Raw genomic sequence first — 24,606 nt, forward strand, 5'->3', positions numbered from 1 at the left:
AAATGCCAGCGTTCAGTGTCAAAAGTTTGGCTGAGTTTCCAATTTGTGCATTGTTATGTTTCAGTTGCAATGTGTCCATGCAATCTCTCTGAACTGGCTGTTGCAAAATCAAGGCGCTGATTCTGAAATCCCATCAAAGTGCTGACGCTACCAAGGCCCGATTAAGGATGGGGGCGGGGAGATAGGGTGACTACCTCACAACATTGAGATTTGGAAAGTTAAAACAGGCTTCTTGTTGTCAGTCTCACTTATGATTGCATTTCATTTTATCTGGTCAAACAATTGGTCTCAGATAGGTTGGGGAGAACCTCAGAGACCAGACAGTGGAAGGAGTGGGTTACTAATTATTTGTGTGTACCGAGAGGGGGTTACTAATTGGGTCCTCTAATTGACTGCCTGTCAAATACTTAATACTTTCAAATACTTAATTTAGTTTCCAGAAATCAAAAGAAGGATACTTTCCTTAAACCAGGAACTTTACCATATTTCTAAAACATGTTTTTAAAACAGCCCAACAGGGAGAATTATCCTGCTAACCAGCCACATAGGAAACAATAGGACTTTGTGATTTTTGGACCTAGTGGAATTTCTAACGGAAAAGCAGACCCAATTAGTAACCCCCTCTCGGCACACACAAATAATTAGTAACCCACTCTCGGGAACTGGTGAGAACCTGCTGGATCCCACCTCTGCAGTTACATCTCCAGACTGCAGAAATGGGAGGAAACAGTTTCAAAGACAAAACTCTATGGTATGCCTTAGATCACAGGCAGGGCCTGAGAGGGTGGTGACTCCTCCGGCTGGCGAGCCCCCAGCAGGTTCGCCAGCCCAAATTGGCACTGAGGGGGTAGCTCACCAGGTCAGATTGGGAGCAAGGGGTGGTGGTAGCTGCTTGGACTGGCAAGCCTGCAGCAGCTTTGCCGGCCCAGATTGGGAGTGGAGGGGGGGGGTCTCAGCTGGTTTGCAGGCCGGATAAGCCCTCTCTAAGGGCTGGATATGGCCCCCGAGCCACACGTGTGACACCCGAGCCATAGATTCTAGGTTAAATTTCTCTCCAAATCCCCCAAATCTCCAGGGACTTCCAAGGCTGGAGTTGGCAACCCAATTTTCAAACCCTATTCCTGGACATTCTAGTGTTTCTCGTGAATTTATGAGGGGAGACAAAAGTTCTGCTGGATCATCCATCATCACGATCAATTGTCCGCTTGCAACGGGCAATTTAAAGCGAAGCCCTGCAGAACTGCTTTCCGAGACACACATTTAACCTATAACATGTAATTTGCTATGGGACGGAATGTCGTGACGACGAACCCTCCCGTCAGTCGGCGAGCGGGGCTCCCTATTGGTGGGCAGCATTCCATCCACTCCCTCACCTGCCTTCCCCTGACTCAGGAGTAAGTCCGGCCGGCCAGCACCCTCCCGGTTCACCCCACCCGCCACAATCCCCCAAAGCCAGCCTTGGCCGGCTGGGCAGCTGTGTCTCGATGCCTGCTGCTCCACAGGCCCGCCAATACCTTTCTGTTTCCACCTACGCCAAGTGACCCCATTCTACCCTCTCTCCATCCCAAGCCTCGCCTTTCTGCCCTCCCCTCCCCTCCCCCCACCCCAAGCCACAGGCCCAGGCCCAGGTAGGTGGGAAACGTCATGCCGGAAGGAGGGGGGCCACTATGGCCCCAGTATTTATTGTATGTATGTATGTATGTATGTATGTATGTATGTATGTATGTATGTATGTATGTATTTATTTTATTAGTTTTATATACCGCCCTCCCCCTGAGGGCTCAGGGCGGTTCACAACTGGTTAAAACAAACATTAAAACATAATTTAATATCAATTATATAAAAACAGAACCCATTTTTAAAATGTGGATGGCGTCTGACTACTCCCCTCCCCCCCGTGTGCCCACGGGAGGCCAGATGACATGGTAGATGTATTTTTGTGTTTTTTTAACCAGGCTGGCCAAACGCCTGGCGGAACAGGTCTGTCTTGCAGGCCCTGCGGAAACTCTGTAAGTCCTGCAGGGCCCTGATCTCCCTAGGGAGCCTATTCCACCAGGTAGGGGCCAGGGCTGAAAAGGCCCTGCCCCTCGTCAAGGCCAGCCTGATCATTTTGGGGCCAGGGATCACGAGTAGGTCCTCCTCCGAGGAGCAGAGGGGCCTACTGGGGCAATATGGGGAGAGGCGGTCCCTCAGGTATGCAGGTCCGAGACCGCGAACGGCTTTGAAGGTCAAAACCAACACTTTCAACATAATCTGGAACTCAATCGGCAGCCAGTGCAGATGGTACAGGATCGGTGTAATATGATCCCTGCTCGAACTGCCAGTAAGCAGCCTGGCTGCTGCATTCTGGATGAGTAAAGCCCATTGTGGGGAGAAATGCGTACTTGCCCTCCCCTTTGCTAGGATCCATTGCATCTCCCCCCCCCCCCCCACAATGGGCTTTGCTGCTAGTTTAGAATAGATCTAGTGCTGAGATGGAGCCAGAAAGCCCAGCCTGATGTTTTGCTTGGTTTGCACCGTTTGTGTGGAACACGCAAAGGGCGGGGGGGGGGGGGGCAAAGCAGACAGACCAGAGTGAGAAGAATTATCCGGTAGGAAGGGTGAAAAACGGTGCAACTGAGGAAGAGCCCCTGGGCTGAGGGGTAGGCAATAACCCGGGTTGTTAACCTCCAGGCCTGGAGTCCTCCTTGAATTGCTGCTGATGTCTAGACCAGGGGTCGGGAACCCGCGGCTCTCAAGCCGCAAGCGGCTCTTTCACTCCTCTCCTGCGGCTCCACGGGGCTTCCCGCATGGTCCCGCAAGAGAGTCCTGCAGGCAGATTTCCTGCCTGCTCGAACGTGGTGTCTCGGTGTCCCACCACCTCCACTGCCGCCACCAGGTCATTCATACGCAAGGCCGACCCCACCGCATGCTGCTCCATTTCTCCCCACCCTGCACGCCTCTGGCATGTGCAGAGCGCTCTCAGTGGCCTCACTCACACACACGCCCCTGACCTCATCCTGCGGCTTTTCCGGAGTGGAGATCCCAAGAAGGAGCAGTCAGGTGGGAGGGGCCTCTTGGAGGGAAGGGGAAGGGCTCCTGGGTGGGGGAGGGGGTTTTGCAGCGTGGCTCTCCGCGGCCAGGGTTTCCACGGGCAGCCCTTCTGGTTCCATTTTCTCCAAGCGCAAGCCTCCCCGCACGTGTGCAAGCAAACACGCGCGCCATCCCAGCCACTCCGCCCATGTCTCCCTGGCCCAGCTGCAGCCGACTCTGACCGGACTGGCCCTGCGCAGAGCGGCTCCTCCCGGGCGTCCGGCATCAGGTCTGTGGGCAGCATCCTGGGGGTTGCGGGCGCGGCGCAAGTTCGCTGGCAACCTCTTGGCCCCGAGCTAGACCCTCCTTGCTTGCCAGCCCTTTGCCCCCCCGCCCGCCCGCCCACCCGCCCGCCCGGGTCTGACCCAGACCCAAAGCGGGTTTGCTATGTCGATTTTCTTCCCAGCAGGCATCCAAGAGGCAGCAGACGCTGTTCTCCTTTTCCCCTTTTTATCCCCACAACAACAACCCCACGAGGTAGGGTAGGCTGAGATAAGGTGACTGGCCCAAGGCTGACCACTTCAAACTTCCCGTGGCAGTGCAGAGATTTGAACCGGGGTCTCCCAGGACTCCCAGTTTGCCAGCTACTTCCCCTGGTGCTCTGTGGGCCTTGACCCAGCAAAGAATACCCCAGAGCAAGGATTGGGCCGTGTGTCTAATTTTAAATGGTTTTATCAGGGTTTACAGATAATTTACAGTGGTGGGATCCAAAAATTTTAGTAACAGGTTCCCATGGTGGTGGGATTCAAACAGTGGCGTAGTGCCAATGGGGCTGGGCCCAGCACGACAGGCGAGGAGGCCTGGCATTTCGAGGGGCGAGGAATTGCTGGAGTAGGGACTGTGGCAGGGCCTTGGCCAGCATGCGCTGAGATCATAGGCCGGGGGAAAGCAGATACGCGAAGGCAGGCTGCCACAGCACACCCGGTGCACCTCCTGCTAGACTGATTCAAAAGTTCTGCTTGGCAGCTGTTGCTACGAGGGAGGGAGGAGGGAGTAACTAGGGGCAAAAATCGGGTGGCAAAATCGCCCAATAGGCATTGTAACCCCCTCTCGGCACACACAAATAATTAGTAACCTACTCTGGGGAACCTGTGAGAACCTGCTGGATCCCACCTCTGGATAATTAGGGTTTTTTTTTTTAAAAAAAGTGAATTTGTGAACAAACCATATTTAGTGGGGCATTCAGCAGGTAAGGAGGGTGCTGGAATCCAAGCGTCCTACCACAGACCCTCATTCCCTCCTGGAGTTTCCTTCTCCTCACACCTACTTTCAGAGTGTTTTTCAGACCTAGTTGTTCCTCCCAGGGGCTCAAGGCACCAGGCACCATTTTTTCCTCCCAACAACAACCCTGCAAGGTAGGCTAGTCCGGGGAGGTCCAAAGTCATAACAGAGGGTGGGTCTGGTTTCCCAGCTCTAGTCAATCCTCTTATTTATTGTGTATCTAATCTGGAGGAACCGGGTTTGATTCCCACTCTGCCACCTGAGCTGTGGAGGCTTATCTGGGGAATTTAGATTAGCCTGTACACTCCCACACACGCCAGCTGGGCGACCTTGGGCTGAATCACAGCGCTTCTTAGAGCTCTCTCAGCCCCACCTACCTCACAGGGTGTTTGTTGTGAGGGGGGAAGGGCAAGGAGATTGTAAGCCCCTTTGAGTCTCCTGCAGGAGAGAAAGGGGGGATAGAAATCCAAACTCCTCCTTCTTCTTCTTCTTCTTCTTCTTCTTCTTCTTCTTCTTCTTCTTCTTCTTCTTCTTCTTCTTCTTCTTCTTCTTCTTCTTCTTCTTCTTCTTCTTCTTCTTCTTCTTCTTCTTCTTCATTTATTACCTCTTAACTATTACACCAGCTCTTTTGCCTGCAGCTCCTGTAGTTGCTGAACTTTTGTTTACAGGTGATTGGTTTTTAAAGAAGTGAACACGTGAACAGACCAAGTTCAAAGGGATGAATGTCCTAGTTAGTCATGGGGTTGCCAGCTGCCTGGAGACAAAACGTCCTGTTCCCATTAGTACGGACATAATGGGGTGTTATGTTCTACCATGTCATAAAAAGTTTCACCTGTTTGTTCCCATATGTTAGGACAGTGTTAAAAGGAGAGGTTATTTTTTGGCCAGGCCCCGCCAGCAAGTCTCATCAATAGAGTGTGTTTAGGATCATAGCAGCACCTCTTTCCAACCCCCCCCCCCCCCGCAGATGGCCACGTGGGAAGGGGATTTACCAGTCTATAAGCAAGTCTTTTAGGGTAGCCCACCACTATAGTAAGCCCTGTTTTGCCTTGAAAGCTGCTGCAGCAGAAGCTACTAGCAGGGGACCCTGCTTGGGTCCTTTAGATCCACTAGCCATTTTTTGGAGGAGGTGGAAGCCGGTTTTCTTTGAAAGGCACCAAGAGCAGGTGTATTGGGTTTTCCTCCCTGATCTACCGTAGATGAGGCTAGTGGTTAAGAACATGGACCAGGATGTGATGCTGCCTTTCAGCTGTAGTTGATCAGTGGAACCTCCATAATCAGAGGCAGCCTATCTTCCAGGATCTACGAGTTTGGAGCACAGGAGATTTGAGAAAGATGAACTAAAAGCTGAGAAGACGCTTGGCAGGGTACAAATTCACCAGCAAGCTTAGGGAAACGGGGGGGGGGGGCACTTCACAAATGCACTGAACTTGGCCAGATAATCTATCCAGAAGATTATCTTTTGATAGAATGAGTTCAGATTTCTCTCCAGGGTTTGATGCCTGCCGTTCTTTGAAACGGTCCATAAGGTGATATTTACTACAAACTAGCGTTTGTATGGAGGGCCCTTTGTTTCATCAAAAGCATATGCAAGCGTTAGAGTTACACAGAGTTCTCCGTCAAGCTGAAACGCGGCAAAGCGGCTTAAATCTTCTCTCTCCTTTGCAGTCGAACCGCAACTTCCAAGAATATCACAGCCAGGCAAAACAACTTTTCCGAAAACTCGGGGAACACTCACCGACACGCTGTTCTGTAGAAGCCGGACCAATGACTTTCCAGTAAGCACCGGGGGTGGGGTCGGGGGGGGGGGGAATGCTGTGAGTCTGAAATGGCAGAGTCCTAAATCCAAATACTGTGATATATTTAAATTGAAAATCGTTTCATTACATTAATACTTCCAAAACCCTTGTAAATCATCACAGGAAAAAGTGCCATCCACCGTCAGCTGACTTATGAAAACAATACTAGAACCAGGGGGTATTCATTGAAAATGCTGGGAAGGAAAAATTGGGACTAATAAAAGGAAACTTTTCTTCACGCAATGTGTGATTGGTGTTTGGAATATGCTGCCACAGGAGGTGGTGATGGCCACTAACCTGGATAGCTTTAAAAGGGGCTTGGACAGATTGATGGAGGAGAAATCGGTCTATGGCAGTGATGGCGAACCTATGGCACGGGTGCCAGAGGCGGCACTCGGAGCCCTCTCTGTGGGCACGCGCACACAGACTTCATCATGTGGGGGGCAGAAAATCACCCCCCCACACACACACACACATCAAGGCTGGCCTGGGCCACTGAGCACGATATGTACGCACCGCGGTGAGCAGGGAGGACTCAGCTGGCGGCCCTGGTGCCTGTGCTCTGGGTGGCTGCTGCCTGAAGGGGGTGGGGGGGCGTGGAGGAGGCAGAGATGCTAGAAAGGCACAGAGCGGTGTGCGCAGGACTTGCTGGAGGCTGGAGCAAGCTGGCCCCTGCTCAAACGGGTGGGGCAGAGGAAGAAGGAGCCAACGGGTTTTTTCTAAACTAAAACCTCAGCATTCAGGTTAAACTGCGGGGTTGGCGCTTTGCGATAAATAAGTGGGGTTTGGGTTGCAATTTGGGCACTCGGTCTCAAAAAGGTTCGCCATCACTGATCTATGGCTACCAATCTTGATCCTCCTTGATCCGAGGTTGCAAATGCCTTAGCAGACCAGGTGCTCGGGAGCAGCCGCAGCAGCAGCCGCAGAAGGCCATTTCTTTCACCTCCTGCATGTGAGCTCCCAATGGCACCTGGTGGGCCACTGTGAGTAGCAGAGAGCTGGACTAGATGGACTCTGGTCTGATCCAGCTGGCTTGTTCTTATGTTCTTATGATAGCTCCATAAGGTTTTCAAGGAAAGAGATGAGTAGAGGTGGTTTTGCCGTTGCGTGCCTCTGCATAACCACGCTGGCATTCCTTGTTGGTCTCCATCTTGTTGCTAACCAGGACTGACCCGGCTCATCTTCCGAGATCTGGTGAGATCGGACTAACCGGGGCCGTCCAGGTCAGGCTAAAGAGAATTATTCAAATACCTCTGAATTTATCAGGCAAAACAATGGGTTGCAGGAATAGACTGACTTCTTTCTGAGTGCTCAGTTAACAGAAGTCACCAGCTATGCTTAGTTTTAAAAAAATCTGAAAATGTAGGAAGATCTGGTTTTGTGACAAGTTTCCGTATTGCAGATTTCTCTGCTCTCCCCAGAGAGTTAAGAGAGCTGCTTTCTGCTGGATGAATTTATACATGGAAACGGGATGCAGACCCTGGACTGTCCCTGAAAGGGATAAAGGCTTTTGAGATCTACTCACCCAACCCTGCCTGCATCTTCTTCCCATCTGAAGTCCCGGAGGCCTGGTCTCGCTTCCCTTCGACAGCCCCAAAGAGTACGCGGTTGCGGCTGGGAGTGGATCATTTGGTGTTTGCCGGCTGACTGTTCTTTAAGCATGTAGCCGAACTTCAGTGTAAACAGTGTGTGGGTGGGTGTCTGGGACAGGCCGTCAAGTTATGGTGATGCCACAGGAGTCTCAAGGCAAGAGAGAACAGAGGTGATTTGCTGTTACCTGCCTCTGCCAAGCAACCTTGGGCTTCCTTGGGTGGTCTCCCCTCCGAATGCTAACCAGGGCCAGCCCTACTTGCTTCTGAGATCGGATAAGATCAGGCTTGCTTGGGGCACGCAGGTCATGCCATGTAGACCATACCGAGTTCATAATGATTCCCAAATGCTACACCCTGATAGGAAGAGTGTTTACATTCCACAAGTCAAAATAAATCCCTTTCAGTATTGTAGGTCGCCTCCATGGGAGGTGTGAAAACTTACACCACAAGAACCAGCAGGAACAGGATTCAATTCCCTTCAACACTCCTGTCACTCCTACACAAACGTATGAGTGCCACTAAAATTGTACTGGGGACCACCCCCCCCCATTGCCCAGACCACTCCTCCTTTCCTCTCCCTTCCCTTAGAAGTAGAAGAGTTTGGATTTATATCCCCCCTTTCTCTCCTGCAGGAGACTCAAAGGGGCTGACAATCTCCTGGCCCTTCCCCCCTCACAACAAACACCCTGTGAGGTAGGTGGGGCTGAGAGAGCTCCGAGAAGCTGTGACTAGCCCAAGGTCACCCAGCTGGCGTGTGTGGGAGTGCACAGGCTAATCTGAATCCCCCAGATAAGCCTCCACAGCTCAGGCGGCAGAGCTGGGAATCAAACCCGGTTCCTCCAGATTAGATACACGAGCTCTTAACCTCCTACGCCACAGCTGCTCCTTACCTGTTGTAATTCCAACAGAGCTGGCCTGCCTTCTCTCTGTCCCCTGCCTTACCTTATTCCTTCGTCCCTTCCCCCTTCCTTCCCCCCAGATAATTTTTTAGCATTTTAGGTTGATGCACCAGAAACTGATCGTATTTTAATTTGATGTGTCTCTGTCGGCTGCCCAGAGCTGGCAAGGGGAAGGGTGGCCTATACATCCAAAAATAAATAATACATTTAAAATTTAACCAATGCTCTCCTGAACTTCTCCAGAAGGAATCAATTGGTTACCGGTTGAAGTCTCGAATCATCTTCAAGGTGTGGGTGTTGGACCTTTAAGGCCTTCACGCAGCCTGGGACCCTCGTGACCTTCAGGGACCCATTACCCCATATGTCCCGAGTCGAGCCTCAAGGCTCAGCAGAAGGCCAATCTACTGGAGATCCCTGGCCCCCACAATGATCGCGGCTGGCCTCCCACTTTCGGGCCAGGGCACTTTACCCGAGCTCTGGCCCCGCCTGGTGAAACACTCTACCACCAGTTGTCCGGGCCCTGCGGGACCTTGGAAAGTACCGCAGGGCCTGCAAGACCGAATTGTTCCACCGGGCAGCTTTGGAGAGACCAGCGGCTGAGGGTGCTCCTGCTGCTATCCTCCCCGCTGTATAGGGTCCCTAACATCATCGGGACCCATTATTCTCTTTTGGGAGGGTTGCATATGGGTTCGTGGGATACTGTTTTAGAACGTAAATTTTTAAACTTTTTATATGTTTTTATATATGATATTATATTGTTCACCGCCCTGAGCCCTTCAGGGATAGGGCGGTTTATTAAATCAAATAATAAAATAAACAAACAAATAAATAAATAAATAAATTGCAGAGGGACCAGACCCCGTGCAAGACAGGGAAGGCAGAGGTGTCTGCCGTGGCCAACGCTGACCGGGAGGAGAGCGGCTCTTGGAGAATGCGTCTTTATCTGTGGTTTGAAACTCCTCTTCTGTCTTGCATTGTCCGCTCTCTGTTGTCCCCTCCTGCAGTTACTTGATCAGCCAAGGCGTTTGCTACCTGACGCTCTGTGAAGCCGGGCAGCCCAAGAAGCTGGCCTTCGCCTACCTGGAGGAGCTGCACGCGGAGTTTTGGGAGCTGTATGGGAAGAAGGTGCCGTTGGTGTCGAGGCCTTATGCCTTCATTGAATTTGGTATGTGCCAAGATGGAGGGAGTTCAGGGATCTCTCTTTTATTTTATATATATACTTTTTTATTTTATTTTTTTATTGTATCACTTGAATTTTACAGTTTATAGTAATTTTCTTCTTCATACATTGTCAAACAATACTCCCCCCCTTTTCTCCCTCCCCCCATTACTTCTTCTTCATAGTTTTGTCACACAAACAGCAGTAAGTTCGTTCTCTGTAGCCTCTTCTCCCATATTTCTTCGTTGACTCGAGCTTCTTTCATCCAGTCCACGTATATTATCCATATCTTCAAAACTTCATTCTGTTTATCTTGCCACGTCTTCTTTTTGGTTAGTATATCGAAAATATCAAGTGTCACTTGTTCCCAAGTATATTCTAACCATCTCTGAAGTGTCCATTTTCTTCTTTTCTTGCCAGCCTAAGGCTATTGTTGCATGGGCTGCTTTGATCATTATTTTATGCATATAACTATATTGTTTGTCCACCCTTCTGTCTTCCATTACACCCATGAACATTTAAGTCATTATTTAAATCAATATTTATCTTCACCAGTTTCTCGATATATAACAATACAATTGTCCAAAATTTCTTTACTTCTGCACATTCTATCCACATATGGCTATAATATGCCTCTTGGTCTCCACAGTGCCAGCATTTGGAACTAAGTCCTTTTATCATATATGCTAGTTGTTTTGGTGTTCTATACCATTTTAATATCACTTTTCTTTCTAACTCCATATATTTCTCAATCTTTATATTTTTCCAACTGTCTATTAATTTTCCAGTATTACCAGTGTCTAGAAATCCTCCTTGTTCAGGGATCTCTCTGGCTCAGGCCTCCCCCCACACCCTCCCGAGTTCTCATCGCCACCTTTTGGGCAACACACATTCCTGTATTGTGAAGGTCTCTCTTCTCATAATCCGTTCTGTACTGCACGGAGATGGATCTTTTTCAACCCGTTTTACTTCATCTCAGTACAGAGTCCACATGAAGAAAACTGATTGCCCAAACTAACCCACGAAAAGTCTTCCCTCATAATGACACATAACTCAGCGATGGAATTCACGGTTGTGGGATGAAGGCAGCTGTAAAAAGTATTAGATGGATGGCTGAAATGGAACCTCCATGTCCGGAGGCAGTCTACTACTAAATACCACTGGCTGGGGCAAACAGTATGGGGAACCATGGCATTTGTGCCCTACTTGAGTGCTTCCTTGTTGCATCAGGATAACCAGTGTAGGAAACACCATGATGGATACAGCTTGTCTGATCCATCAGGGAGGTTCTCACATGGGGCTCTAAGAAAAACTAACATGGATTCCCGATTGCTTCCTGGCTAGCAGAGCCTGGATTCCTACAAGCTGAATTCGGTGTTTGTCAAGTTCCTGCTAACATTTACTTAAAGTGAGTTTCTTTGGGGAAAAAAATCACAATACTCAAACAACCAGTAAGGTTAACATTTTAATCTTCCAGGGCAGGGGTCTGCAACCTGCGGCTCTCCGGATGTTCATGGACTACAATTCCCATCAGCCCCTGCCAGCATGGCTGATGGGAATTGTATTCCATGAGCATCTGGAGAGCCGCAGGTTGCAGACCCCTGTTCCAGGGTGTTCCAATGCTGACCGAAAAGTAGCAGTCCTCAAAAAGAGAAGCTTTAAAGGGAGATTACAATGTGAGATTGCTGAACTTGAGTCCATTCACAAATTCAGAACAATGGCTTCCCCCACCCCCGGGATTGAATAGGGACATGGGATTCTCGTCTCACTACAGATTCAGGGGGTGGCCATGTTGGTCTCCAGTTGAAGAGCTAGAATCAAGTCCAGTTACACCAGTAACAAATCCAATCTTTGAAGAGTCAAATCTCCCCTTTTCAGATATCTGATGAAGGAAACTTTGACTCTTGAAAGGTTATAACACAAAAATTCTGTTGGGCTCTTAAGGTGCTGCTGGGCTTGATTCTCACTCATGTCTCACTACAGATGCTAATTTTTCTTCTCCAAAAGCATTTCTCCCCTAATCTAAACAAGCTAATCACAATATGTATTGTACTGTCGTATCCTTTATAACATCCCTTCCACCTTTGGACTGGGATATAAGGACTTGGGGATCTCCATTCCCACTTATATCTGATGAAAGCAGCAGGGATGTAGCTTCAATAAAATGGCCCCCCACCATGCCCCCCCAGAGCTGCTCCCTGGTCCCAAATCCCTCACCTGGGGAGTGGGGGGGGGGTCGCAGCTGCATGCCAATGAGCAGGGGTTGCCCCATCTGTAATCTCCATATGGAGATCGAAAGTGGAGCCAGCCAGGATCGTCCGGCCCCCGTCTTCATGTGGCGGTCAGCAGTGAAACCGCTCCTGATCTCCCTGTGGAGATTGAGGGTGGGGCAAGCCCTGCTTGGTGGCGTGCCCCTAACTCCCCAGAGTTTGGGACTGGACATAGTTGTGAGGGGGGGCACTGCCCTGCCGTGTGCCCCTGGGAAGTGGCGCCCGGGGCTCCACCCACCCACCCCAATACCCCCATCTGCGCCACTGGAAAGGACTCTTGCATATTTCTACCCTGAGAATCTTGTTGGGCACAAGGTGCTTCTGGACTTGACTGTAGCTCTTTTGCTTTGGCGCAGCGTGCAGCTGAGATCCCGTAGCACTCCCTGAGGTATGGTTGCCAGATGCTCAGGGGATGAAATCTAAAGTGTCTTGAATGGAACAGAAAGCCTCCAAGGGAGTTCAGGTGGCTCTTGAGCAGTTCCACTGACAGACAGTGCTGAGCTCGTGTGAGGGAGGTGCCCTCAGCTGGGTCATCGACAGGGACGTTGTCACTCAGCAAGGAGCCATAGTTGCTTTTGGCTCTCTGAAAACATGTTGCATGTACATTGTTTAGGTACATTTTGTTAAACATGTCACTCTTCTGTTAAACATGTCACTCAAGTCCGGCCGTTCCCTCCTTTTGGGGAGACTTTTTAATAAATTGGGTTATGGGACGCCTGTTATTATTGTATTGACCGCTGTTTCAATGGTTTTAATGGATTTTAGTACATGTAATAATTGTTTATTTTGTTATAAACTGTATATATGTTGATGTTGTTGTGCACCGCCCAGAGCCCCTTGGGGATGGGGCGGTCTACAAATCTAAACAATAGATAGAGAGATAGAGAGATGGAGAGACGGAGAGAAAGATGGAGAGATAGAGAGAGAGAGAAAGAGAGAGAGAGAGAGAGAGAGAGATGGAAAGATAGAGAGATGATAGATGGATAGATAGAAGATAGATGATAGACAGATAGATAGGTAGAGAGAAAGAGAGAGAGAGAGAAAGATAGAGAGAGAGAGAAAGATAGAGAGAGAGAAAGATAGAGAGATAGATAAAGATAGATAGATAAAGAGAGAGAGAGAGAGAGAAAGATAGAGAAAAAGAAAGAAAGATAGAAAGAGAGAGAGAGAGAAAGAAAGATAGATAGATAGATAGATAGATAGATAGATAGATAGATAGATAGATAGATAGATAGATAGATAGATAGATAGATAGATAGATAGATAGATAGATAGATAGATAGATAGATAGATAGATAGATAGATAGATAGATAGATAGATAGATAGATAGATAGATAGATAGATAGATATTTAAGTGTATATCTTTTTAAAAAACTTAAGCGGTACACCTTTAAAAAGTAATGTGCGTGGAGGCCTCTGAGCCTGTGTTAGGAAAGGTAATAGGTTTGATAAGTATAGTGATGTATATTGATTTGTCTAGACTACAAGTCATAATGAACCATGACAGTCGAAACCTTCCTCTTAGACACGTACATCCAGAAGCTGAAGAAGTCCTACCAGGACAGCTGGTCGAAGCGTCACCTGAGCAGCATCAACCTGGAGCTGCAAGATGTCCAGAAGATCATGGTGACCAACATTGAGGAGGTCCTCCAGAGGGGAGAGACCTTGTCAGGTATTGAGGGAGCTCTGGAGGGGTTCAGACAGATAACATGGATGGGCGAAGTGCTTGAACGACGGCGGGGGCTTCAGCTTTAAAAGGGGGGGTGGAGAAATCTAGGCCTGGGCCCTTTCTTCCACCTCCTCACCTTGAGATTTAACTTCTTCCCCTGGAGCCCGTGGGGAGGCCGAAACCTTGAGCGTTCCAGTTACTCTCTCCCCTCTGAGTCTTGTAGGCCCCACTATGTCAAATGCCAATCTCCAGGTGGTGACTGGCAACGTCCTGCTACTAGAACTGATGTCCAGGCAACGGAGGGCCAGTTCACCTGGGGAAAATGGCCCCATTAGAAATTGGTGGCATTAGACACCGTGGACGTTTCCCCCTCTCCAAACCCTGCCGTCCTCCGGCTCCACTCCCCTGAGCAGCAGTGGCGTCAGAGGTTAAGAGCTCGTGTATCTAATCTGGAGGAACCGGGTTTGATTCCCAGCTCTGCCGCCTGAGCTGTGGAGGCTTCTCTGGGGAATTCAGATTAGCCTGTACACTCCCACACATGCCAGCTGGGTGACCTTGGGCTAGCCACAGCTTCTCGGAGCTCTCTCAGCCCCACCCACCTCACAGGGTATTTGTTGTGAGGGGGGAAGGGCAAGGAGATTGTCAGCCCCTTTGAGTCTCCTGCAGGAGAGAAAGGGGGGATATAAATCCAAACTCCTCCTCCTCCTCCTCCTCCCAAATTCTCCAGGTATTTTCCAAGCTGGCAACTCTGGATCCACCGAAGATTGCCTGTATCTCATGGTTTAAAATAGGGGATTTCTGGAGTGAGGGACCTTTTGGGGTGGAGCGGGGATGTGCAGTTCTCTTTCGGAAGACAAGAGTTGGGTTCTCCTTGTGTGTCTCTTTCCAGCTCTGGATTCCAAGGCCAGCAACCTGTCGACGCTCTCCAAGAAATACCGCCATGACGCCAAGCTCCTCAACAGCCGCTCCGCTTACGCCAAAGCTGCCGCCACCAGTCTGGTCTTTGTGGTGATCATGCTCTACATCCGCTTCTGGTGGCTGGTGTGATCGGCCCCCCTCTCGCTTCTTCTCTGACATCTCTTCAGGCCTGCCTTCTAGGGGTGTGTGAAGAAAAAAGGGGGCTGTCTTTCTTCCTCCTGTCTCACTCAAGACTGAACCAGGACGGACCTGTTGCTGGAGAAACAGGAACTTCCAAAGGATCCTGGGCTGTTCCTCACGTCACGAAGAGACCTTTATTGTTGTTATGGTTATTATTTTATTTGACATGGAACTCTGTCCACTTGATGGCCAGACCTGAAGTGATTCTTGTTCGTAAATTTAGTACTATGGTTATTTATAAATGTTAACAATATGATTTTGCTTTTAGTGTGTAAAGAAGTGTCTTACAATTTTGCTTTTAGTGTCTTACACTTTCCTCTGCCAGCAGTTAAATTGAGGGGGCGGGGAGGTGGTATAGGAGAGAAGAGGAGCACATTTCCTGAAAAACCTCAAAAACAGTCTTGTAGGAATGTGTGATTTTGGTTCTGGAAGGGCAGCATGACAACATGAATTCAACAGGTAACTTTCCCGTTCTTTTAGCTCCATGTCCAAACAAGCTGCATCTGTTGAATTTCTGCCTGCCTTACAGCTGTCACAGGCATTGCCAAAAAGAATACAAGCAATCCCAGGTTTGTCCTTGGGCATGAGCCGTTATAGCCCGCCTGCACCGATTGAGCTATGTAAGGTGGGACCTTCAGGGTCATTCAACCAATCAAGTTCACTACCTGCTTGGACTAGCAAGAAACAGGCGGAGTTTACCGTGCCCTGATATACAGCCGGGCATTCTCGTTTGGCTGTGGAGCTACCTTGCTGGGTTTTTCCCCAGCACCAAGTTGCCTCTGTTGAACACCTGTCTGCCATGCAGAAGTTTGATGTGTATTTCAGCCCTGCCTAAATAAAGGCTGTGGGCCGGAGAGAAGCTTGGCTCTATCAGTACACGACTCTGGTGTGTTGATGTTTACTGTACAAGTGGATACTTTTTCAATAAATTTCATTTTTCATGAAGTTACCTCCTGGTGGATGATTGGGTGTGGAAAACATCTTTATTTTTTAAAGCGTTGGTGGCAGGGGCGTAAACGGGTGATGATTTCTCCATTATATTTCCAACTGTGCAGAGTCGCAATTAAGAACTTTGTTTGAAGCCCAGGACATGCGAATTGATACTATCTTGGAGCATCATCGCCCAGAGTGTTGAGAGGAGATGGTTTTGTCTTTCTCCAAAACTTGCTTTTGGGTGCCTTTAATCAGCAGTCAGGTGACGCTTTCCCTGCCATTTTTATCAGGGAAAGCTTCACCAGCTTATGACTTATGTTTGACATGTCTTCAAGGCGGTTGGAATAACACACATTTAGCAGTGTTTTTTCCCTTCATTGTTAGAAATATAGTTTTTTATGTAATAGCTGAAAACCTTGGGTCACCTGTGTGTAGCGATGTAGAAAGGGTCCCCCAAAAAAAGAATGGTATTTATAAGGAAAGGTTATAGACTGGATGGACATTTCAGTATGAGAGAAAAAAATTACTAAGGATTGGGTGGGGAAGAGGGCAATAAAGATGCCTGCAATTGTTGCATGATGTGAGAAAGCAGAGAAAAGCACTCCTCTACCAAAATACTGTCAGGGGTTAAGAACATAAGAACATAAGAACAGGCCAGCTGGGATCGAAGACCAGGAGTCCATCCTAGTCCAGCTCTCTGCCGCTACTTTCCGCAGAAAGTGGCCCTACTAGGGTGCCTTTGGGGAGCTCACATGCAGGATGTGAAAAGCAATGGCCTTCTCGCGGCTGTTGCTCCACAGAGCACCTGGACTGTTAAGGCATTTTGCAATCTCAGATCAAAGAGGGATCAAGATTGGTAGCCATGAAACTCGACTTCATAAATCTGTCCAAGCCCCCCTTTTAGAAGCTATCCAGGTTGAAGTGGCCATCACCACACCCTCCTGTGGCAGCATATTCCCAAACACCAATCACACGTTGCGTGAAGAAGTGTTTCCTTTTAGTAGTCCCAATTCTTCCCCAGCATTGTCAATGTATGCCCCCTGGTTCTAGTATTGTGAGAAAGAGAGAAAAAATTTCTCTCTGATGACATTTTCCTACCCCATGCATAATTTTTATAGACTTCAATCATATCCCCCCCTCAGGCGTCTCACTCTCTCCAAACTAAAAGGAGTCCCAAGCGCTGACTTGATTCTTCTGTTGGGTTGACTTGACTCTTCTGCTTCTAAAGGAAGTATTTTGTTTATACATTCACGTAATTGTCCTGCAGGAATTTGATGTCTCGAGGTTCAGGGATGGCTGCTATATTTTAAAAAAAGATGGCTTAAAAGAGTGATCCATTTTTAGAAATTAGAGCTGCATCGTGGTGCTTCTAAAGTGAGCCCTCCTCAGGAAAAGGAACAGGGATCTTAAATATCAGGATTTGAAAATTTGGGTGTTTAACGAATTTGACTCAGAGGTATTTTCAGGACTCTGCACAGATCACACTTTTATTTATTCATTACCAGAATATTTCTATGATGCATTTCTTTTTGCTCGAAAGGCACAGCCAGCGCTTGACAGTGGTTTACTCTAAGCTGGCTTCCCCCAAAGAAAACTTGGTCTTAGGGTTTAATGCCAATAATCGGGCCCAGCTGCTCCAGGACCCACAGCCCTAGATGTGGGGGAGGGGGGCACTCTGTTTCGGCGCGGTGTGCCCACAGAGAGGGGCTCCTGAGTGCCACCTCTGGCACCCGTGCCACAGGTTCACCACCACTGATCCTGAGAACAAGCTTGTTTTCTGCAACTCCAGAGACTGAGACACAGATTAGAGTGGTTTCAAATGGCGAGAAAAGAGAGGGGCATGAGAAGACAAAGCGGCAAAGTCCTCATCTTTTTTTGCAAAACCATTCAAGGAAATACAGCCCTTCAAATCCTCCCCCCAAAGCAACACAGAGACAAAATCAAGAATCCAGTTTCACTGGGGACAAGTAGCAGAAGAGCTTAGCAATGTGTTGCCCATGAAAGGGATAGCTGAAGTTCCAGGAAGCAGCCATTCCCTGGAGTCCCTGGAGACCCAGTTCTGTGGGGCTAGGAAAGCCACTGGAGGCAGGGCTGAAGTCCCAAGCACAAAGCAGGGAACCCAGGAGTGGGGCCATTGGGTCCCCCCAAGGACCATCACTGACTGGGCAGCCGGTTCTCTGGGGCCCATGTGGAGCTCTTGCCAAGTCTGCCTCTCCAGCACTTGCCTGTCTATGTCTCTGCCCCACCCCTGACCCACAGCCCCGGCCTTTGAGAAGTAGCAGGCGCTGGGTGAGGGACTGAAACAGCAAACAGCACTTGCTAGCTCAGAGGCGGCACCCCATCTTTCGACAGGCACTGGCATGGTCTCGGCTGCCTTCTTTGCATGCCTTCCAGGGTCCAGGCCAAAGGGCCTCTCCCCACAAGCTTGGAAGAAGGCAAATTGTCTGCTCTGTGTTGGGAACCTCTGATCCTGCACTGATGTCAAATGGCCTGTGCTTATGTACTGTGCAGGCTTGGGCCCTGAGGAAAGGTCACTCATTCCAGCAACTCCGGATCTCTGGCTGCACAGGTGGAGATCTGACCGCCTCTCCCCCACTCCGCCCCAATCGTAAGATCCCTCCTGCCCCCCAAGAGCCTCCCCCATGGCTGGGGGGGGGAGGAAAAAGCAAAGAGGCAGGGTGGAGCCCGGTTGCTAGCGAACAGGAGCACACCCTCCCTTAGTGACACATCACCCCTGCTGGTCTCTATGGACCCCTAGTTAAGTTAAAGTGAGCTCTGTGGGTTTTGAGAGCCCGAAGGAGTTGGTGAGGGTGTTTGTTGAGGTTGGTTGAGGTGGAGGGAGAGAGTTAGAAGGGAGGGAGGAGTTGTTTTGCTGTTTTGTTTGTTTGTGTGGATTTTATTTGTTTGTTTTAGTTTTTTATTAGTTTCTTCTTGGTTTCCTTTGTTGTTTGGATTTTATTAGGGTTTCTTCTTGGACTTTGTTTATGGTTTTGGATTTTGTAGTTTCTTTTGGTTTCTTTGTTTGGATTTTAATAGTTTTCTTCTTGGTTTGCTTTGTTTTGTTGTTTTGGATTTTATTAGTTTCTTCTTGGTTTCTTTGCATTTTATCAGTTTCTTGCTTCTTGGTTTCTTGGTTTTGCTGTTTGGATTTTATTAAGAGTAGTTAGTTCTTGGTTTTGACATTTGTTAGTTGATTTGCATTTTAAGTAAAGCGTGGTTAATTTTTTTCTTGGTTTTGTTTGTTGTTTTGTTTTATTTGTTTATTAAGCGTAGTGTTTTGTTAGAGTAGAAGTTTTTTGAATTTTTTAAAGTTTAGGTGTTTTGTTTATCTTTTTTATCCGAGGTGTACACATGGTGCAGATTATGGGTGCCAAATACGTTTTAAGTTTCAAATTTGTTAGTTAGTTAGAGAGTTAGGGAGTTTGTTAGGGAGTTAGGAAGGGAGATGCTGAGGAAACACCAGAAAATGTGAGTACCTAGGGAGAGCTGCCCCAAAGGCGGGCCAGAACCCTGAGGGGAATGGGGTCTGCTGGAAACTGAGGGGGGGCTCTCTGCTGCTGTCCCTGCCTCGGGGGTGTGGGAAACGTACCCTTTCATGCAGGCAGAGGCCAGCAGCATGCTTAAGAAGGGACCCACAGCCCCAAGAGCTACAGGAGTTCCATGAGAACCCCAGCCGAGCTGTGTCCCGCGAGGGGACAGGGCTGGAGATTGCAGGAGACCACAGGAGGAGCCACGAGGGCCCACTCCTCCACCTTCTCTGTGCTCTCTTCCAGGCTCCCAGCCTCCAGACCCAGATTAACTTAAGGGGAGAGGTTGCCCCTCACAGCCCCTCTGAGACTGAGGAGGATGCAGGTGAGGACTGCGTTCAAGCATGGGGCATTGCCTGGCCAGGCGGGGAGGCAGCAAGGCGGCCTGTGGAGGCAGGGGCACCCCAGCTACATCCCCCCCCTCAGGGTCCTGTGGGGTGAGAGGGGCTGAGGAAATCAGCCACAGCCACAGAGGCTGACCCAAGACCCCAGGGAGAAGCCAGGCCTACTCGTGCACCCTAAGAAAGCTGCATAGCGACAGAGTCCAGGGAGCTCATGCCCCATTACCCACCTCCGGGTGGGGATTGCCCCTCAGGGCCTCCTCAAGCACAGACTGGAAACCCATCCCCAGTCAGGAGCCCTGACTGACAGGGCTCGGGGAGGAAAGAAGAAGTCCCAAAGAAGCCAACCCTGTGTCCTCCCTGGCCTCTCGCCCACTTAGCTGCCCGTCCCGCCAACCCTGGTTGTAGCCGCCTACCTGGGCAGAAGAAGGTAAACCTCCCATGACAAGGAGCCGTTCCCAAGGAATTCAGCAGCCTGGGAGGGGACAGAGGGACTCCTCAGAGGGACTCCACTCCCTCCCTCTGGGCTGGGGTTTTGCCTTCAGGGGAGCCCCCCACAATAGCTCTGAAGTCTGCCAAGGCTCTCCCTAAGGGGCCGACCCCAGGGCACACCCAAGACCCTCCAACCCCCAGGCAATCCCACTGAGACAGGCAGCCTTCCAGAGAGCGAACGGGAGACAGAGTGGTTTCCAGCATTGATGCCTGTGACTCCTCCCGTCGTGGTGGGAAGCCTTGGCTCCCAACCTGCCAGATGCAGCAGGAACCCGGGGGCTCCCCTAGCCCTGCTAAGGACACCCGGCTTCCCTTGCAGGGGGCCCGACCAGGAGCAGGCCTTCCCTCCCGGGCGTGAGGGGTGTGTCTTGAGGCCTGCAAGGGCAGGGGCCTCCCAGCACACTCCCCTTCAGCAGGCAGGCCAGTCGGGGAGGAGATCCTGAGTGGCTGAGAGAGAGGAGACCAAAGCGGGAAGGGGCGGAGGGGAGAGTCCCGGGGGAGGGCAGAAGAGCTTCCCTTACCTTCAGCCTCCAGTCCCGGAGAGCCCTTGCAGAGGCTGTGTCGGCTGGCAGGCGAAGCTTCCCCGACTGAGCCTGCGATTGCCAGTACCCTGGCAGGAGGCTGGAGCAAAATACAAACCCACCTGAAGCCTGCAGCTGCTCCGAGGACTTCGTGTCCAGTCCGGCGTTGCAGGGGAAGGAGGGAGGGAGTGTGGGGTCAGGAAGAGGCTGGTGGAGCCCTGACCCTCTGCTTTGCCCCTTGCTCACCCCCAGGAAATCATGGAGGAGGCCTTCTTCAACCTCATGGAGCCCTTCCTGGAGGCCATGGCGACCGTCCAAAAAGCTCCAGATGCGTCTTTTCAGGGAGAAACCCGTTGTCCACAGCAGTAGGACGGGGAGGAGCCGGGTGAGGCCTGGATGAAGCAGGAGACCCTCAGGGCTGCGGGACGGTGGGCAGAGCCAGGGAAGAAGAGAGGTCCCCTGAAGGGAAGAGGCTGGCCGGGGGGTGGGGGGGTGGGGGGGCTCCACAGTCTGAGGGAGAATGAAAGGGACCCCCCCCTGAACACGAGAAGATTTGCACACAGGAACTAGGACCCTCCCCGGAGCCTTCTCACTCTGAGTTTGCGCATTTGGGGCCCGGGAGAAGGGGGCGTCAGGGACCGGGCACGAGGTTTGGGGGTGACTTTCCCTCCCTCACGACGACATGGGATCTGAAAACTGTCCTTCTTCCTGACAGCCAGTTCCAGCCTCCACTGGACCCAGATCTCAGGAGACTCCATGCATCGTAGCCCTGGGCTGTCTAGGACGATAGTGGCCAGCAGCCCAGGCCCAAACCAGCCCACCAACTGGTAAGTTCAATGCCGACTGATATCTCCTTGTCAAGGTGTGGCGCAGTGGCCTGCCGGTCTTGGGGGCCCGGAGCCAGGTCTTTCCTGGATTGCTGAGGAGCAGCTCTGGGGAGAGACGTCTTCCTCAGGCAAGGCAGGAAAGGAGCTACTCGAATGTGTCTCGCTCTTTGGAGTCCCGAACTCGGTCCTACTTGCAACAGGAGAACAGAGGTGAGGTCTTCAGGAGGGCAGTGGATTACAGCCCACCCACACCAGCTCCACCTTCACCAGGAGCTCCAGGACAGGAGCCGAGAAAGGGGCCTCGATGGGATATTTGGAGCAACTGCTGAGGAGGACCCGTCGGCAGGAGCAGTGAGTAGGACTCCTGGGAAGTAAGTGTAGGGAGAGACCAGGGGAGGGGCTGAAGAGGAGGTCCCAGGCTGCCAGGGGCCAGCGGAGTGGCGGCTCCTAGGGTCAGCAGAAGCATTACTGCACTCCCACTGGAGCCCCTCTCGGTTGCTGGCTCAGAATTCCCCATGCCGGGTGCCTGATGGCCAGCATCCAATCATATTCCTTCATTTCAGTGAGATCCCTCCCCAACCTCTGCCTGCTCTCTGGGACCTTAATTACTGGCGCTCCTGGGGTGGGATTTGGGGAGCTTGTCCCTGAACCCAGGGACTCTCATGCAACCCCCACCTGCAGTAAGCCCGGTCCAGTCCAAGCTACACTTGCTGATGGTTGGGAAATGGGCCCCAGTTCCCGGCTGGTGGAGGGGGTCCTCCACGACCCACTTTCCTCTCAGGACACCTCCTGCTGGGAAAGACAGCACCCCCCCCTCCGCCTGCCAGAGGCACAGAGTCAGGAGGGGCTGAGCCAGCAACCCGAGGCAGAGCCCCTGCTGACCAACAGCGCTGCTTGCTCCCACAGCACCTGGCCTACTGGCTGCAAACCAGCTGTCCCACCATGGGTCAGGGTGCCTCCCTCAGCAGCTGCCTCCTGAATTTTAGCCCGGCCGCCTGCCCTCGCTTCAGGTGAGCCCCCACCCCGCCTCTCCGAGGCCACCGAGCAAAAGCAAGAGAAGGGGGATCCCAGAAGCTCCTTTGCTTCCACTTGGGGAGGCGAGGACTGGAGCCTTCAGGCTTCCCAACCGACCGTGGGGCATCCTCCCCTCTCTGCTAAGAGGAACACTTTGGCAGGGGGGGGGCAAGATGGGAAGGGCTGAAGCAAGCGGAGGTGCTGGACTGGAGATGTGGCCGATGGGGGGTCTTCTTTTCTCCCTCACTGGGGTGGGTTCAGCTGGGGGGAATTTCATGGTTCCCCCCCTCTAGCCTCTCACTTGCCCCCCCTGCTGATTCCCTGCGTCTCCAGCCCCCTTGTACAGGGGGGTGCTCCCTGAAGTCTCTTGCCCACCTCTCAGAGAAATTTTCTTCTTCTTGGGGGCCAGGCGTCCCCACCCGATGCCTTTGGGTTCTTGCCTCTCCCACACTGTGGACAGGCCCGGAACCAGGGCAGAGCTGACTAGTGGTCAGAGCTGCACTGCGATCTCCCATGGACCCCTGCATGACCCGTGCCTTCTCTCCCTTGTCCTTCAGGTCAGGACTGCTGCCCTGGGAACCTGCCTGCGGCTAGCACGTCTCCTGAGGTGGAAACCCGGACACCCGGGATCGGGGAACAGACCAGGGGACCCTATGACCAACTACAGGCACTGCTGCAGTGCAGCGGGGTAGAATGGCGGGTGGGCAGGGTGAAGCTCCCCCTGTCTTTGCCGGAAGCCGGTCCCCACCTCTCTGACCTCACTGGAACTGGGTCACGTCCTCTGGCCCCACTTCTTGCTGGAGGCCCCACTTCTTGCTGGAGCAGCAGTGGCGCAGGAGGTTAGAGATTACGTGTATCTAATGTGGAGAACCGGGCTTGGTCCCAGCTCTCTGCCGCCCTGAGCTGTGGAGGCTTATCTAGAATTCAAATTGGCCCTGTGCCTCCCACACACCGCCAGCTGGGTGACCTTGGAGCTAGTCACAGCCTCGGAGCTCTCTCATTACCCAGCTCATGGTGTTTGTTGTGAGGAAGGAGCAGGAGATTGTAAGCCCCTTTGAGTCTCCTACAGGAGAGAAAGGGGGGATATAAATCCAAACTCCTGCTCCTGCTCCTGCTCTTCTTCTTCTTCTTCTTCACGTCATCACAGTTCGTCCCATGGTGCTCTTCCCACTAGTCCCCACAGCCCCATCACATAGGCCCACCTAGAGGGCGGTGGAGCCTGATGGAGCAGCTGAGGCTGCGGCTCCCTTTCTAGGGGCGCTGCCATGGCCAGGAGGTCTGGATCGGAGCCGAGGGCCCTAGTCTCAAGGCAGTTCCCTGCTGGGGCGAGACCCCGAGCCGAGCAGCCAGGGAATGAGGCCCGGCTGTGGGTGTGCGGGAGCCACCGAGGTCACCTCCTCTCCTCTCCCTCAGGGCTCCCGCCAAGAGACCAGGGCCCAGCTGGTGGCAGAGCAGCCCTGGAAGGGCTTCTTGCACCTCCATACATGTGGGTAGTGCTTGGGGTCTCTGGGGGGGGCTGGAAGGTGTCCTCCCTTGAAGGAGGCCTGGGCAGAGGGGTCTCTGGATTCCCCTCCCGGAAGGGAGCCAGGAAGGCAAAGAGACAGATTGCCCTCTCCCTCGACCTTAGTGAGGGCGCCCTCAAGGGCCCTCCCTGGACTCTGGCCTGAATTCCGTGTCCCCTCAAAGTGCACAGCTACCTGGGAGAGAAGTCCCTGCCTCCAGGAGCTTCAGGCCTCCACGTTTGGAAAGGGCAGGGAGGCAGACCAAAGGAGCCAGGCAGGGGAACCCAGCTGTCGGGGATGGAGGTGGGGGCAGTCCCCTCCAGCTCAACTTCAGGGCGGGCAGGAGAGGGACTCAAGGGTGACTCCTTGATTGCAAGGTGTTCCTGGGACCTCACCCCTCAACAGAAGGAAGCCTTAAGCCCAGGCAGGCGTGGGGCAAGCGTCTCCCCGCCTGGCCCAGGACTGGAGTCTTGGGAGGGAGCCTCGTCCTCTCTACTCCGTCCTGGGCCAGGCAGACCAACCTCCTGGAGGAGGAGGAGGTGAAAGCGGCTGGGCTGGGGAAGGCGGGGCGGAGGGGTAGGTGGGTGGGAGGCGGAAGGCAACATCCCAGCCGGGTGCTGGCAGGAAAAGGGCAGGGGGGTCTGGGGGCTTTCTCCCCTCTTCTCCAGG

At 51.7% G+C, this 24,606-nt stretch overlaps 2 protein-coding genes across 2 annotated transcripts in view; both read left to right on the forward strand.

Moving 5' to 3' along the window:
- LOC125428885 (zinc finger protein 271-like) overlaps window positions 1-24,606 on the forward strand; it is a 1,035,007-nt gene that overhangs the window by 209,459 nt on the left and 800,942 nt on the right. The gene's annotated exons all lie outside the window — the stretch shown is intronic.
- Window positions 5,851-15,725, forward strand: LOC125427679 (vesicle-trafficking protein SEC22b-like). The gene is made up of 4 exons (XM_048487230.1): window positions 5,851-6,071; window positions 9,588-9,748; window positions 13,539-13,685; window positions 14,572-15,725. Exons 1-4 carry the CDS (start codon window positions 5,851-5,853, stop codon window positions 14,727-14,729), a joined length of 687 nt encoding a protein of 228 aa, XP_048343187.1. The 3' UTR covers window positions 14,730-15,725.

The sequence above is a fragment of the Sphaerodactylus townsendi genome, linkage group LG03 (assembly GCF_021028975.2).
Source record: "Sphaerodactylus townsendi isolate TG3544 linkage group LG03, MPM_Stown_v2.3, whole genome shotgun sequence".
Taxonomy (NCBI): Eukaryota; Metazoa; Chordata; class Lepidosauria; order Squamata; family Sphaerodactylidae; genus Sphaerodactylus; species Sphaerodactylus townsendi.

What these genes read in the sequence shown, in the direction of transcription:
- LOC125427679 (XM_048487230.1), top strand. Translation starts at nt 5,851, where the DNA reads ATGGAGGGCCCTTTGTTTCATCAAAAGCATATGCAAGCGTTAGAGTTA. An exon ending in GCCGGACCAATGACTTTCCA is followed by an intron (nt 6,072 to 9,587) that starts GTAAGCACCGGG and finishes CCCCTCCTGCAG; the next exon opens with TTACTTGATCAGCCAAGGCG. An exon ending in GAGGGGAGAGACCTTGTCAG is followed by an intron (nt 13,686 to 14,571) that starts GTATTGAGGGAG and finishes GTCTCTTTCCAG; the next exon opens with CTCTGGATTCCAAGGCCAGC.